At 35.8% G+C, this 14,536-nt stretch overlaps 1 protein-coding gene across 1 annotated transcript; it reads right to left on the bottom strand.

Annotated features, from left to right (window-relative positions):
• Nucleotides 1-246: 246 nt before the first annotated feature.
• Nucleotides 247-3,163, bottom strand: LOC133779442 (probable UDP-N-acetylglucosamine--peptide N-acetylglucosaminyltransferase SEC). The gene is made up of 4 exons (XM_062219403.1): nt 3,138-3,163; nt 2,970-3,052; nt 2,714-2,819; nt 247-490 (listed from the first exon to the last, which is right to left on the bottom strand). The coding sequence occupies exons 1-4, from the start codon at nt 3,161-3,163 to the stop codon at nt 442-444; spliced, it is 264 nt and encodes an 87-aa protein (XP_062075387.1). The 3' UTR covers nt 247-441.
• Between the last annotated feature and the right edge of the window lie 11,373 nt (nt 3,164-14,536).

Genomic DNA, 14,536 nt, shown 5'->3' with positions numbered 1-14,536 from the left:
CAATCTGAATATGATTCAAACCACTTGTAAAAAAATGTGACTGAAATTAATTGTATATTTATATAAATAATTTTTACACAAACAAAAACAGAATCAGGTCTTGCTTTAAAATCTTTCCACAAGTTTTATGGAAAAGTAAAATAAAATGAAAGGCTTTCCAAAACAGAATCAGGTCTTGCATATGAACATACCATACAACTCTACACCAAAGGCTTTTCATATTATGCATACACCAAGGATTTTCATGTAGAATATGATATTATACATAAAGCATTATTATACAAAAACCTGGCTGTTAGAAAGGAGAGGGGTCAATAAAAACCTGCCTAAGTTCATACGCCACGACAGAACCTCTTCCAGCCCTTCTTTCAAGCTTCTAGGGTTGTAATTCAACTCTACTTTGGCCTTCTCACAGGAATATGCCCACTGATGCCTTCATCACTAGCCAACTAAGCTTTGACCCAAAAATTTGAGTTTGCTACATATGCACCTAGAATGTGAGAATGGTTAGAAATTAAGAAGAATTTATATTTTAACTATATTGGAAGATATAATATTAGGAATTAAAGTTTGAGCAAATGTATATCTTGACGTGAAGAATTTTCTATTGCTGCTAAAATTTAAAATCTTATTCTAAGCTTGCTAAACTGACTTAAAAAGCAGGGTGAAAGAGGTCAATTCATCAAAAGTTTTCTGACATAATCAAAATAAAGAAGTAACATTTCAAGAAAAACAACATTAATAAAAATCTAAATGTTCCGAACTAAAACTAGAGAACAATCTTGGGTACAAATCGAAAAATTGAAACGAAAAGTGAAAAACTGAAGATTCCAACAGTCAGAATGTGACTCAAAACAAATTAACAAAACAAACTAATAGCAGTACGACCATAGTTAATAGAAACCACAAATATTAATAGCAATGTGAGAATGGTTAGAAATTAAGAAGTACACAAACATGTGATCAAAGCAAAATGGGTAATGAAATCGATTATTTAAAGAATGTAACTTGACTGTCAGTAGTTTGAAGTGTTGCTATATACATACTATACTGTACTGTACTATTCTATACTATGTATCACTACATGTACACCATAATCAATAGATGAAAAGGCATGACAAATAAGAAGATATTCAAGCACCTTACTATTTCTGGGCTATGGAAAATCAACAACTTCTTCTGCTATATTGATAAATAACAGAAACCCACTCTTATATTTGATTACACATATTCTTCTCTCCACAGCCCACCCCACACTCTCTGCCCAAAATAATTAAGCTCATAATACAAGTTACCCTTCTTCTCCACAATACCCAAACATATATCACAGAAAAAGACCCAAAATTAGCCCACAACAAAAGATTCAATTTCAAGTACTCAACTACATGCCCAAAGTTTATTTGCTTAGTTTGTATAAACTCACACAAAAAGAAAAAAAATATATAATTACTAGGTAGAGATTTAAGATTTGAATTAATAAGTTTGTATATATCATCATATCATGATTCATGAAGTGCATGCATATAATATTATTTTACAATAATAGTGAGGAAATCATGAGGGAATTGAGAGTAGTAGGTGAATATGTAAAGTATATTATGACAATTACATGAAGTATGTCTTTCTCCATTAAAAAAAAGTAGTATTACAAGAGCTTAAAAACAGGTCCTCTGTATCACAAATATGCATACTTACAAAGTATTTATAAGTCTTGAATTTTTCTTGGTATTAAGTAATTTGCTCAAAAGATTAACCTTTCGAAAGGGTGAAGTACTCGAGTAAAAATAAGGGCAGCAGAGAAAGTACACCCCTTGTGTGATCAATAATCACGAGTCTACATTTCCACCCATGAGCCTAATAAATAGACCAGTAGTCTTTTACCGTACTAAAAAACAACTAATAACTGCTTAGAAAATATGAAAACAAGAAAAAATAAAGCCAAACTTGACAAACATACTTGTGGTTATTATATTTAAACTCAAAGCCAAGAAAACATACTCAAACCCAGAGAAACTTAAAATACAAATTTAAAACGAAGAATATATTCAAAACAAACTAAAGCAGATAAAATATGCCCAAAAAAGCATCATTAATTCTACAAAAAAGGGAAAATGAGAAATCAGAGGAGAGAAGGAGAGGAGGACAATGACTACAGTTTTTTTCCCTAGGTCCAAAGAGTTGGAGAATAAGATAATCTAATTCAGAGTAATAGACTTCTCTTAATAATAAGCCATTGATTGAAGGAAAATAGATGATAAATGCCGTATGAAAATAATGATAAAGATCTAAAGATGCAATCAAAGTCTCTTCATATTCTTGGAGCTTCACAATTTCGATTTTCACAATAGGCTTTGAGTAATGAGTAAGTCTCAACACAATATAGATAATAAAAAAAATTACTTCATAACCTGATCAAGATACAAGTGGAATTAACTAAAAGATGAGTATTGTCCTTGGGACAGAATACGACTCTTGATTAAGGGAATTCTGGTGCAACGACTGAAGAAAATATGAGCTAAATATTAAGCTAACTAAATGCAATGCTACAGAGCACACACCACCAAAAAATAAATAAAGAAACAAAACAGCAATAGCAAAATCAATCAGCATTAGCAACATCAAATGTCAAAATAAAGTTACATATTGTATTGTACTAAGATAAATACACTTGAATAATAAAAAAATAGAAAAAAAAAGTATTAAGCATGCTTACGTGTCCAAGAATAAATCTGCTAAAGCACTGCGCTCGATATGTTCACCCTTCATGGCAACATCTGTGAAAATAATCTGATCTGGTTGTACACCTCTTTGAACAGCATCTGGATCACCAATAGTTTATCAGTTACTAATTTATCTATCCTTTGTAAGATAAATACCCATTACTACGTTATGAAATATAAATAGCAAAGAAGAATTCAAATATTATGCATGTAAATGATTTATCTTGAGAAATGGTAAAATGGCAGTACAATTGCAGAGTCTCGACTCGCCAGCAGCAGGAAATCTAAGAAGCCAAAGTGCACTACTTGGTACTCGCTTAAGGATGTTGCACCTGCATTTATCGACACATGAATCCGTATAGTTATTGTTGTGATTCAATCAATCTAAAGTTATGCAAATATAAACACTCGACTAACCATGGATTGAAAATATCAGGATCCATCTTGTATAGCTAGTTAAAACAAGAAAATATAAATTTGTCCTCAGGTAACCCATAGCTAGATCTCTTAGGTTGGCAGTTCGGGTCTAACACATCACAATTTTTCTGCAAGAGAAGCATGAAGTAGTGTTGTCACAGGAAAAGAAAAACTACTTTGACTAGTACTAGACAGCAGCAGTAATAGTGTGAAACAGAAATCCAAAGCTATGAACTAAGAATGAAATTACAGTTAGGTAAAGGAAATACCTTCATATCGTCCAAGGCCTTGCAATGATTTTGCTTTGAGAAGAACAGCTTCAAGGAGCAGACTAACAGCATGCATGGACATAGGTGGGATAGAATCACTCTGTGAACGGCGTCTATTTTGTTCACATCTTCTAGAAATGGATCCTTTCATCCTAGGAGTCACTGCAGCAATGTCTATTCCTTCAAATACATGAAGTGCAACTTCTATGTTACCCTTTTGATACTCAAGTCTTCCTAGTAGAGCTCTTGCTTCCTATAAACCATGAAACCAAAATAAATCATCATCCAAACTGATTTGCCAAAATAAATAAGTCTAAAAACAACTCCTTAGTAATTTGCCTCAACTTTATGACATTGTAAACTGTACCATCCCAAGACTAAAAAAACTCAAAAACAGTAATGCTATTTTTGTAACAGCATACCAATATTTTAATCAAACTGATTTCTTGACTCTTCCTTTCGATAAAAAATTATACACAGGAACAATGTTAGAACAAACAATAATATAGATCAAACATTATGAAACACTTTAGAACACCATATATCCCTTATAAGAGAAAATTTAAGAATCAGCTTCAACGATAATAACCTGTCACTTTAAATATAGATCAAATAAATAAATGTCTATAGCTTTTTTTTTTTCATTCAAACATTCAATCAAACATCATAACTACATTAATTATATAGTTAAATTGTATATTTTATAAACATTTCCATTCTCACAAATGAATCACTGATAATGGATCACCACTATCAAATACACATATTTTTAACAAAATCAGTAATACTCTATCAAATTTATTGAAATATAAGTTATTTTGTAGAAAAAGAAAACTCATCATAGAAAAAAAAAAAGAGAAAAATACAAAAATGCAGAAATGCTCGGCTTGCATGGCTCTAGGCTAGAGAAGGTGGCTGGGCGACGAAGAATGCCCTAACTGAAGTCTGGATGGAGCTAGCTGGTCTCACGCCGGGAAGAAGGCTTGGCCGCACACAAGGAAGAGGAGAAGAAGAGTTGGCCTCCGGTATTGTCGTTCACCTCTGCTGTCGTGTGAGGGCTTGGGCCCGCGTGGGTCGAAGCTTCGTCGCCCTCTGAAGATCCCTAGCCAGCGCGTGTAGGGGAAGGTCGGGCTCCATAAACACACAAGCGAGAGAGAAAGAGTGAAGGAGAGAGGTCTGGTGGGAGAAAGAGATCCGAGAGAGAGGAGAGAGAATGATGAGGAAAAAGAAGAAGGAATTGAAGGAAAGGAATTGTGTCTCACGGTCTCCCAAATTTTTAGGTCTCAAAATGAAAAAAAATGCTAAGTGGGGGGATGTTGAAAATTATTACCGCCTTTTTTCATAAAGTGCCCCAACATAGTACTCTAGCATAATACTTTTTTATTAGTATTATATTCATGTGTTATGGAAATGAGTATTTGGTGTAGTGAAACAATGTTGATAAACAAGTTTCCTCACTACATATAACAAATATATACTTACCCATACGATTTTTATTTGAAATCCAAAATGAAGTTTTTGCCTTGAAATGATTCACAACTTTCCCATGAAATCCAAGCTGGAAAATTTGTATAGATTAAGCTACCTTGTTTTTTTCTTGTTTTTGTATGAGAGCCTGAGAGACAGAGAGGGAAAACGTGAGAGATAAAGAGGAAGAAGACAATTGGAGAAAAAAAGAGAGAAATTTCTGATAGGAGCATTTTGGGAATACAATGAATACTAGAATAAAAATGTGATGTTTTTTTTAGCTTGATATTATTTTGTTATACGGTCCCATTTAATGCATTAAAAGTCATATTTCCCAAAGTAATTTACTGCCCTTGGGCGATCAAGAAGCCAAGTGACCAGCAATATCAAAATAATAGGTTGAACTGGTGTTGAACTTGGAGTATGTAGTTCAATAGGTACACAACACGTAAGTTTGATTAGATGTGCTGTGTATCATTAATTATGCTTTTTTTAAAAAAAATGAATAATGTATATTGATTTGGCTTGATAAAATAAAGAAAATAATTTTATAAAAATATATATATACACATTTATTTGGCAGTAAGACTTTTTTAAATTAATCAATTTATATATATAGGAAATTTTGTTGGTAGGGTCTTCAAAAAGAGCCCTATTGTAGGGCTCTTTTGTGTTATCAACCTTTGAACAGTTTTCAACGCGATTTTTTTTATGACCGTGTATATTGTAGTTATTTAGAGCATCCTGCAAATTTTCAAAAAATTCTGAATAATTTACAGTGCCGAAAACTAAGTTCAAACATGCTATTTTCCACGCGCATAAAAAAATTAGTCACGCATGCAATAATCTATTTTCGGCACTGTAAATTATTCGAAATTTTCTGAAAATTTGCAGGATGCTCTAAATAACTACAATATACATGGTCATAAAAAAAATCGCACCGAAAACTATTCGCGGGTTGAGAACTCAAAAAAGCCCTACGGTAGGGTTCTTTTTGAAGGCCTACCATAAAATTATATATAAATATAAATATAACAGAAAACGGTGAAGAAATAAATTTTGTTAAATAGATAAATGATTTGGCTTGATAAAATAAAGGAAATGAAAACTTAAAAAAAATGAAAATAAAGAAAAGTACAGCAGAAAAATACACGTGTCCAATTGTAAGTAATTGTCAGAATAAGAGCCTGAAAGAACATCTGATGCTAGCACCTCCTCGGTAATTTAATAATGAATGTTCTTATTTTAGAAAAACAAAATACTATATATATAAATATTTACTATACTATTATTATATATTTATTATTATTATTATTATTGTATAAATTGTTTGGGTTGAAGCCCTAATGTATATTTTTCAAATAAAACATATTAGTTAAACTAGTTAATTAATTACAAATAATTAAACATTTTCTCTACAAAATTAATTCCTTGCAATTTTTGTCATTTATTAATTTATCTTTTCAACACCCACACATTAGACAATGTGGTATATAGGTAACTTAGGGATCATGAACTTATAATACTGGGCTCCAATAAACAAGACTACTAATTAAACTCTTTAATGAAATAATCTTCTTTATTAATTCTATTATTACTCCACTATAAATATATAATTGAACACTTATTTATTATAGAATTATATTTACAAAATTATTTTATGCAATCCATTGATATAATCAATTCATGTTGTTTTGTCCTCCAATTAAAGTTATTTAAAATTACTGTTTTAGCCTTCTAATTACCTCTTGTACATTAAGTACCATTAATTCACAAGTGAACATTTAATTTATAATCCTATTATAAATTTGAGCTCAATAACTATTTAGATCCAGAATTAACCTTTAAGGGGACCAAAATTCAATCATTTTAGAAAAGCTTGGAGTCTAAATCTTGTAAGATCATGTTCTCAGCCATTCAGTCTATTTAATCTCCAAAACAAAAGTCATTAGTCTCATTATTCTAAAAGACCTTAAGGAGTGAATCAACAGACCCAACAGACATGAATAGGAGTTCATGACAACTCAGGATTTAGACTGATCTACATATGATCATTGTATCGATATGAATTAAATTGTTATTGAAAATGATATATTTATAACGAAATTAATCCACATCGGTCTAGTCATATATAATCTAATTATATAAAGTACATTCGCTAAGATGGTTATCCACATAGTAATCCAGATCTAGATCACATGTATTACAAAAATAGTTAGTGAATCGTACTAACAACCATTTATTAAAGATTCCATACTTTAATATGTTGCTGACCATTGTATTCATTGTATATGATCTTAATCCTCTTGTACTTATACAAGGTCATACTCTCAACAATGGATATGGAATTTTCTGATATTTATAATAATTATTCAATAATTATTCAAACATTCAATTATAAGAAAAATGTACTTTTATTTCATTCCAAAATAAAATGTCTTTACATATGCTTCTAAGGAAACAACCCTAACAATCTCCCACATGCCCTTAAAGTAAGTGAGGTATCTCTTTTGATCCCATAATTCACAGGACGGGGCGGAGTCAAGTATGCAGTGGTCGCTGTTGACTATTTCAGTAAGTGGTGTGAAGCGGAGCCATTGGCGACCATCACTTCCAACAAAGTGCTGGAATTTGTCGTGAAGAATATCATTTTCCACTACAGATTGTCGTACAAGATTGTGTCTAATAATGGAACTCAATTTGACAGCGAACACTTCACAAGCTTTTGTGTTCACCATGGATTTGTGAAGAGCTTTTCAGTAGTGGCACACCCCAAGGCGAATGGACAAGTAGATCCTGCTAATAAGTCCCTCAAAGACACTTTAAAAAAACACCTAGAAGAAGTGAAGGCCAGACGAAATCCTTGAGGTACTATGGTCCTACAGGACCACAACCTGAACTTCTACGAGCCACACGCCCTTTGCCTTCGCCTATGGCTGTGAGACCATGCTGCCCGTTGAGGTAGACGTCCCATCACACAGAAGGATTAACTATGATAAGGGGCAGAACGAGGCACTACTTACTGAGTCCCGAGATCTTGTTGAAGAAAGACGGGAGCAAGCTAACTTGAGGGTGGCAGCCTACCAGCAAAACTCCATTGGCAACCTCTTCCTGTGTTGTGTGTTCATCAATACACGAGACCCATTTGCTAGGGTCCTAGGTCCGAACTGGGAGGGGCCCTACTTGGTAGAATGAATCATGCAACCAGGAATGTACAAGCTAGCAAGGCTCAATGGCATGGCAGTCCCGAACCATTTGAATGGAGAGCACCTAAAGAAGTATTATCAGTAACAGGGTTGGTGCCCCACTTTTGTTATCAAAGACCAACCTTCAGGCAATCGCTCTTAATATTATTATTTGAAGATTTTGACGTCACTTTTGGTGACCTCTATGTAATGGCCCGTAGGCCACACTTAATGGGAATCAAAACAGACATCCTCATAATAGTCTTGATTTATTTAAGTCCCGTACAAGGTCTAATATCGAATGGAAAAACCCATTGAGTCAGGCCAACCGATCTAGAGAAAGCGACATTTACAAAGGACCTAAGGGGTCGTGACCTGATCTGAGGTTCTCGAGGGACCCCTCGCAGGCCCCCTAGTTAATCAAATGGCTAGTCGCATCACAAGTGACCAGGCGCCTTTCCTCTCCTAGTCAATTTGGGGGGAGCGAGGAGGCATAAGGGACATCATGCGCATTGAACAAAGCATCAGAAATTAAAAGTTAAGGCAAAGTTTCTATGGAACAAACCGAATGCATGTAAAGTTCATGCAAGACACATATAGAATGAAGCATGGAAACAAAAAACAACAAAAAAGTAAAAATAAGAAACTTTTGCAAAGCAACATCAAGCATGGATGCAAAAAAGTAAGTAGAGTCATCATCAATGTACATCAAAGAGTGGCCAAGGTAAGGTCAATATTTATACAGATCAGAGCAAAGCATAGTGTAGGTAAAAAAAATGAAGGAAAAATAACGATGAAAGCCTATTCGGGGTCAGTAAGGTGAACGACGTCACCTGGACCCCCTCGCCAATGGCGCCTTTGCTGGTGGTGCCCTTGCCAGGGGCCACCTCGCCGACATGGTCCTTGCTAGGAGCAACCCCCTCAGCATCAATTCGCTCTGAAGCATCCTCATTAGTGGCATTCTCATCAGCGATCTTGACAATGGATTTCTCCGAACCCTCATCGACACCATCATCAACCTCACCTGTCTCCTTGGCTAGGCAAGTCTTGAAGTATGCTAAGATGTTTGTGGCAGCTAGCTCGCCCATGAAACTGAAATCAAGGCTACAATTAAATTGCCAAAGAGATAACAGATGTTGTTACTCTTCTCACTATCACCCCTATGAACTGCCTTAACCTTGCGATGGAGCTTGCCGCACTCATCTATGCAGATCACGTCGATGGTGTCATGCTGAATTTTCAAGGAAGCGACATCCTGCTTGGCACTCTCCACAACTCTGGTAGCCTCCTCGCAAGCATAACGAGCCTTCGTTGTGAGAACAAGTGCAGAGCGAGTGCTCTGAAGGTTCGAATGGGCACTCTAGAGGTCCAAATGAGTCTTCTGAAAATTTGGCCTTTCGCTCAAGTTGGCAATGAAGGTTCACCACGATAAGCACCGCCTGCAAAAGAAAAGAAAATTGTTGGAACATACAAACAACAAAAAGAAAAGGAGACAAGTCAAAGTGGTTACCATAATAGTGTTCTCCGTCTGTTGGCAGAATAACTCAAGAGAGGAGCCTATGGTCGCCAATGGCCAGCTGCGAAGAATGCGAGGACATAGCGCCACATACTCTAGGATCCCCTTCGCCATGTTGATGCCTGCCTGAAGAGCCTTGAGAGGAGGCAACTCCTAGGGTGTTGATACAGTAGGGGGCACAGCGTGGGCCGTCGTTGTAAGGAATGGAGCGCCCCTGAGAGAGAGTGTGATGAAGTGGGACCAGTAGTTGTGGCAACTTGAGGGCGGATCCAGACTCTCTTAGCTTTCCCGTGCAATTGGCCCTGGGGTGAAGACTGTTTTTTCTTCCTGCCAGACCCCTCCTGAATGGTCAATGGCTGAGTGAAATACTCTGACGGGTCCATGGCTCTTGGAATTCAAAGATCAAATAGTCAGTCATACAAGGAAGAAGTAAAATCCTGATATCACATAAATACGCTCAAATAGATAGCCGTGGCAGCATATGGGCATTAAGTACCCAAAAAGTCCATAAGAGAAGGCAAACTAGAAAGCTCCCCTCCACTTGGACGAGGATCTAAGAAGCTCAGAACAACCTAGTTCCCTAAAGGAGACCCCATTGATGCCTCATCCTCTATATTAAGCTCACGACCATCTGGATTGGTGGTGAAGAAACATGGCAACAATGCAAAATCAGCCTAGGTACCGGCCAAAAAATTGTCCCACTTGGTTTGAAAGGGACCATGCACCGAAGATATTTAAGCACACTTTTCAGCCTAAAACCTCCATTAGAGAGCTATTGGCGCATTTTAAAATCACATGGTAACGAATCTAAGTTAGTAGGGCGTTACGACTTGGTATCAGAGCGTGCCAAGGTTTATGGTTCCTAGAGATTGGCCGAACATGTACACTCGCTGCCAGAGACATGCTCGACTCAAGGTTTGTCGATATTAACTGAATAACATGTTTAATTGCTTGTCTGAGTTTCCTTACTTGCCTAATTAATATATATAGAGCATGCTGAATATATATACATATATATATGTATATATGATTCCAGGGCATGGCCCTCTTATTGCTATTTGTTTATGCAATGCATGCATTATGTTGATTTGATGTTTGTATTTGACTTATTAGACTGGGAGGTGGTTTTTGGATGTTGTTATCGTGCCTGATGTGTGACGTCATTGATTGCAGGCATATTGAAGTTATGCCTCAGTGATCGATTAGACTCTGCAGCAATGTGGCTGAAGATGACAACCAGGGTCTGTCAAAATGGATGCTAGAGTTCAGCGAATTGAAGATGCACTTTGAGAACAGAGGCAGCAGGTCCCTCCATGGGGTGTTGGGTTACAGATTCCAAAGGATGTGGCACCAGTGCCAGACAAGCCTATGATGGAGAACTGGTGGGAGCCTTTGTATGAAAGGTTTAGAAAACATCACCCTCCAATCTTTGAAGGCAGTCCAGACCCACTGCGGGCAGAGCAGTGGATGAATATGATTACTTCTATCCTGGGTTTCATGAGGGTGGAAGGAAATGAAAGGGTGGCTTATGCCAGTTACATGTTAAGGGAAGACGCTCGCATCTGGTGGGAAGTTGTGTCCCTGTAACGCCCTAATTTCTCATGAATTATCGAGAACACAACGTTTGATCATAAACATAAACATTTCTCTATTATTGAATGAATATTTAAAATAAATAAATGGATCCATGGTTTTACAAAAATAAAAATAATTATCTTTAACATACTAAAATGAGCTACATTAAATAAACCTTTTAAAATAAAACATGCTTTAATAAAAATAGGCCCGCTTGATCAATCCTCGGCTATATGGTCCCCACGAGTACATCACGAAGCATCTAAGTCTCACTCGTCACTGACATTTCTATCTTTAATTGCCTGAATTAACAAATCATTAAGGATGAGCTTCTAAGCCAAGTAAGGAAAATACAAACAAGAGTCAGTCATATAATCATATAATCAAACATATCATAAATTTCACAAGACTCATAATAGAACTTATTTATACTAATCATACAATGTCATAAAAGCCTAGGTCATATCATGGCCTAAGTCTTAAATCATAAATCTCATAATCTAAATCATAGATCATAGTCATAAGTCATAGGTCCTAATAATAGGTCATTTGTCATAAGTAGTAATAATAGGTAATAGGTCATAGATCATAATAACAAGACACATATATAAAAACATAAGTGCATATACAGGTGTGGAAATTAAGGTCCGGACATAAGTCTGTCATACACCAGACATCAACTTAGGCCTATCATAAAATGTTGGCATCTGAGCCTACCGGACATAAGTCTGTCATACATCATTGGACAGCTTAGGTCCAGTCACATTTACCCCTTTATTGTACCTAAAGTGTCAGGTTATACAAAACACAATCTAGGTCATAAGCTAAACTACCTAATTTTCCTTACCAAATTCGGGATATTGGAGACAAGTGCCAGATCCAGAACTCCTAAAACCAAACATTAAAAACCATAAGTTCTATAGAGAAAAGATAATGAAGAGAAGATCTAAACCATCAAAATAAAAACTTACCAAAAACCTTAAGTTTCAAAATTGAGCACCTAACAAAAAGTCATTATAACAACTTAGGATTTGAAATAAAAGAAGAGAATAAGAAGAATGGATATGGACTAAACTAGAAGATTAAGAGTACCTTAGATAGCTTAGAGCTTCGATCTATACCTCAAACACCGAAATCACACAAAAGCTTACTTCCCAAGTGTTTAGAAAAGCTTAGATTTGAAAGCTTTAACCTCAAAACCCTAGTGTTTCTCTCTAGAACGAAAATAACAACTTGAAGGCTCTAAAAAGTGTTCAAAAGATTTCTGAGGGTCTGTCGTTTCGTTCATGCAAAGTCGACGTGCTTTTTCGTAAAAGCATAGGCGATATATCGACCCCTATAGTTGCGATATATCGGCTTATGCTAATATGCTAAACCATATTTTTGCACATTTTAAGCACACTTAAAGTTTTTTTTAAACTACTTTGACTGTGTATTACAAGATCCTAACATATGAGGGAAGGTTCTAGACTTCCTAGGCTTATCCTTGATTATTTTTACTCATCTAAAACCTTAAATCTTTAATAAACATAGATGTGACAAATGTCACATTCTTAATTATTCTATGAAAACCTTAGGTTATAATAAATAATATTTCTAGGACCATTTACATTAATCAAACCTTATGATAAAATTAATATTTCTAAAATATAGGCTAAACTCTATAAAATCTATAACTATCTCTACAAGTTTCAATTAATTCCCGACTTGAACCAATATCCAGGAAAACTAAAATACTACAATGTAAGGTACTACTATCTAACTAAGTAAAAATTTGAGGTGCTACAATTCTCCCCTACTTAAAAGAATTTCATCCTCGAAATTTACTTCCCAAATATCTCGGGATAACCCTCCCTCATATATTCCTCCAATTCTCACGTTGCCTCTCTTTCAGTATTATTGCTCCACAAGATTTTAACTATATGGATACTCTTGGACCTTAACTCCTTAGTTCCCCACTCTAGAACGTGTACTAGCCGTTCTTCATCACTGAAATCTTGTTTTAACTCTAGATCCTTGTAATCGAGTACATGGGATGGATCTGATACGTATTTTCTCAACATCGATACATGAAAAATGTTATGTGTTTCAACTAATTATGGCAGTAAAGCCAACCGATATGCTACTTGCCCTACTTTGTCAAATAGCTCAAAAGGACCTATAAACCTCGGTCTTAAATCTCCTTTCTTTTTGAAACGCATAATCCCCTTCATCGGAGAAACTTTGAGAAAGACTTGATCGCTTACTGAAAACTCAACATATCGCCTCTTAGCGTCGGCATAGCTCTTCTGGCGACTTTAAACGGCAACCATTCATTGTCTTATCTTTTCTATACCTTAGTTTCTTCTCTTACAGCCTCGGGTCCTAAATATCATCTTTGACCACCCTCATCCCAATTAGGTGGTGATCGACATTTCCGTCCATTTAGCATCTCATAAGGTACCATGCCTATCATTGCCTGATAACTATTGTTGTAAGAGAATTCTATTAAAGAAAGATACTTGCTTCATGATCCTGAAAAGTCTAGTACACATAGCCTCAACATATCTTCTAATATTTGTATGGTGCGTTCTGACTGACCATAGGTTTGAAGGTGAAATTTCGTACTCAGTTTTAACTTAGTGCCCATTGCACGTTGTAGACTTTCCCAGAACTTTGAGGTAAAAACCCGATCCTCTATCAAAGACTATCATCTTTGGAACTGCATGTAGTCTCACCTCTGCATGTAGTCCCACCTCTGCATATTGCTCCGTGTTGAAAACCGTTCTTATTGGTAAAAAATGAACGGACTTTCTAAGTCTGTCTATAATCACTCACTTAGAGTCATGCTGTTTGGTGGTTCTTGGTAATCCTGTTACGAAGTCCATCGCTATATCTTCCCATTTCCATTCAGGAATCTCTAACGGTTGTAACGTTCTAGCGGGTCTCTGATGTTCGTCCTTAACTTGTTGACATGTAAGGCATTTTGCTACAAATTATGCTATGTCTTTCTTTGTCCCTGGCCACCAGTACATTGTCTTGACATCGTTGTACTTCCTTGTCGATCCTGGGTGAAGTGAATATGAAGTATTGTGTGCTTCCTTCATAATACTTTCTCTTAATTCACCTTTTTTTTAGCATACACACTCGGTTCCTATATCGTAGCATGCCTTCTTTTGTCAAGGAGAAATCAACATTTTCTGAGCTTTTTAGTGCTGCCTTCTTCTTAAGAAGAAACTTGTCCTCTAGTTTTTTGTCCTTTATATCCTCCATTAGCGTTGACTTAATCTTGAGGTCAGCTAGTTGTCCAATTATTAACTCAATTTTGAACCTCTTAATCTCATCTTGTAAGTGTTGCGTTACTCCCTTATGTGCGATATGCTTCTGCAACTCTGTCTACTAAGTGTG

Source organism: Humulus lupulus, chromosome 5 (genome assembly GCF_963169125.1).
Source record: "Humulus lupulus chromosome 5, drHumLupu1.1, whole genome shotgun sequence".
NCBI lineage: Eukaryota > Viridiplantae > Streptophyta > Magnoliopsida > Rosales > Cannabaceae > Humulus > Humulus lupulus.
Note: the sequence above shows the minus strand (reverse complement) of the source record. Positions and strands in the feature narration are given on the sequence as shown.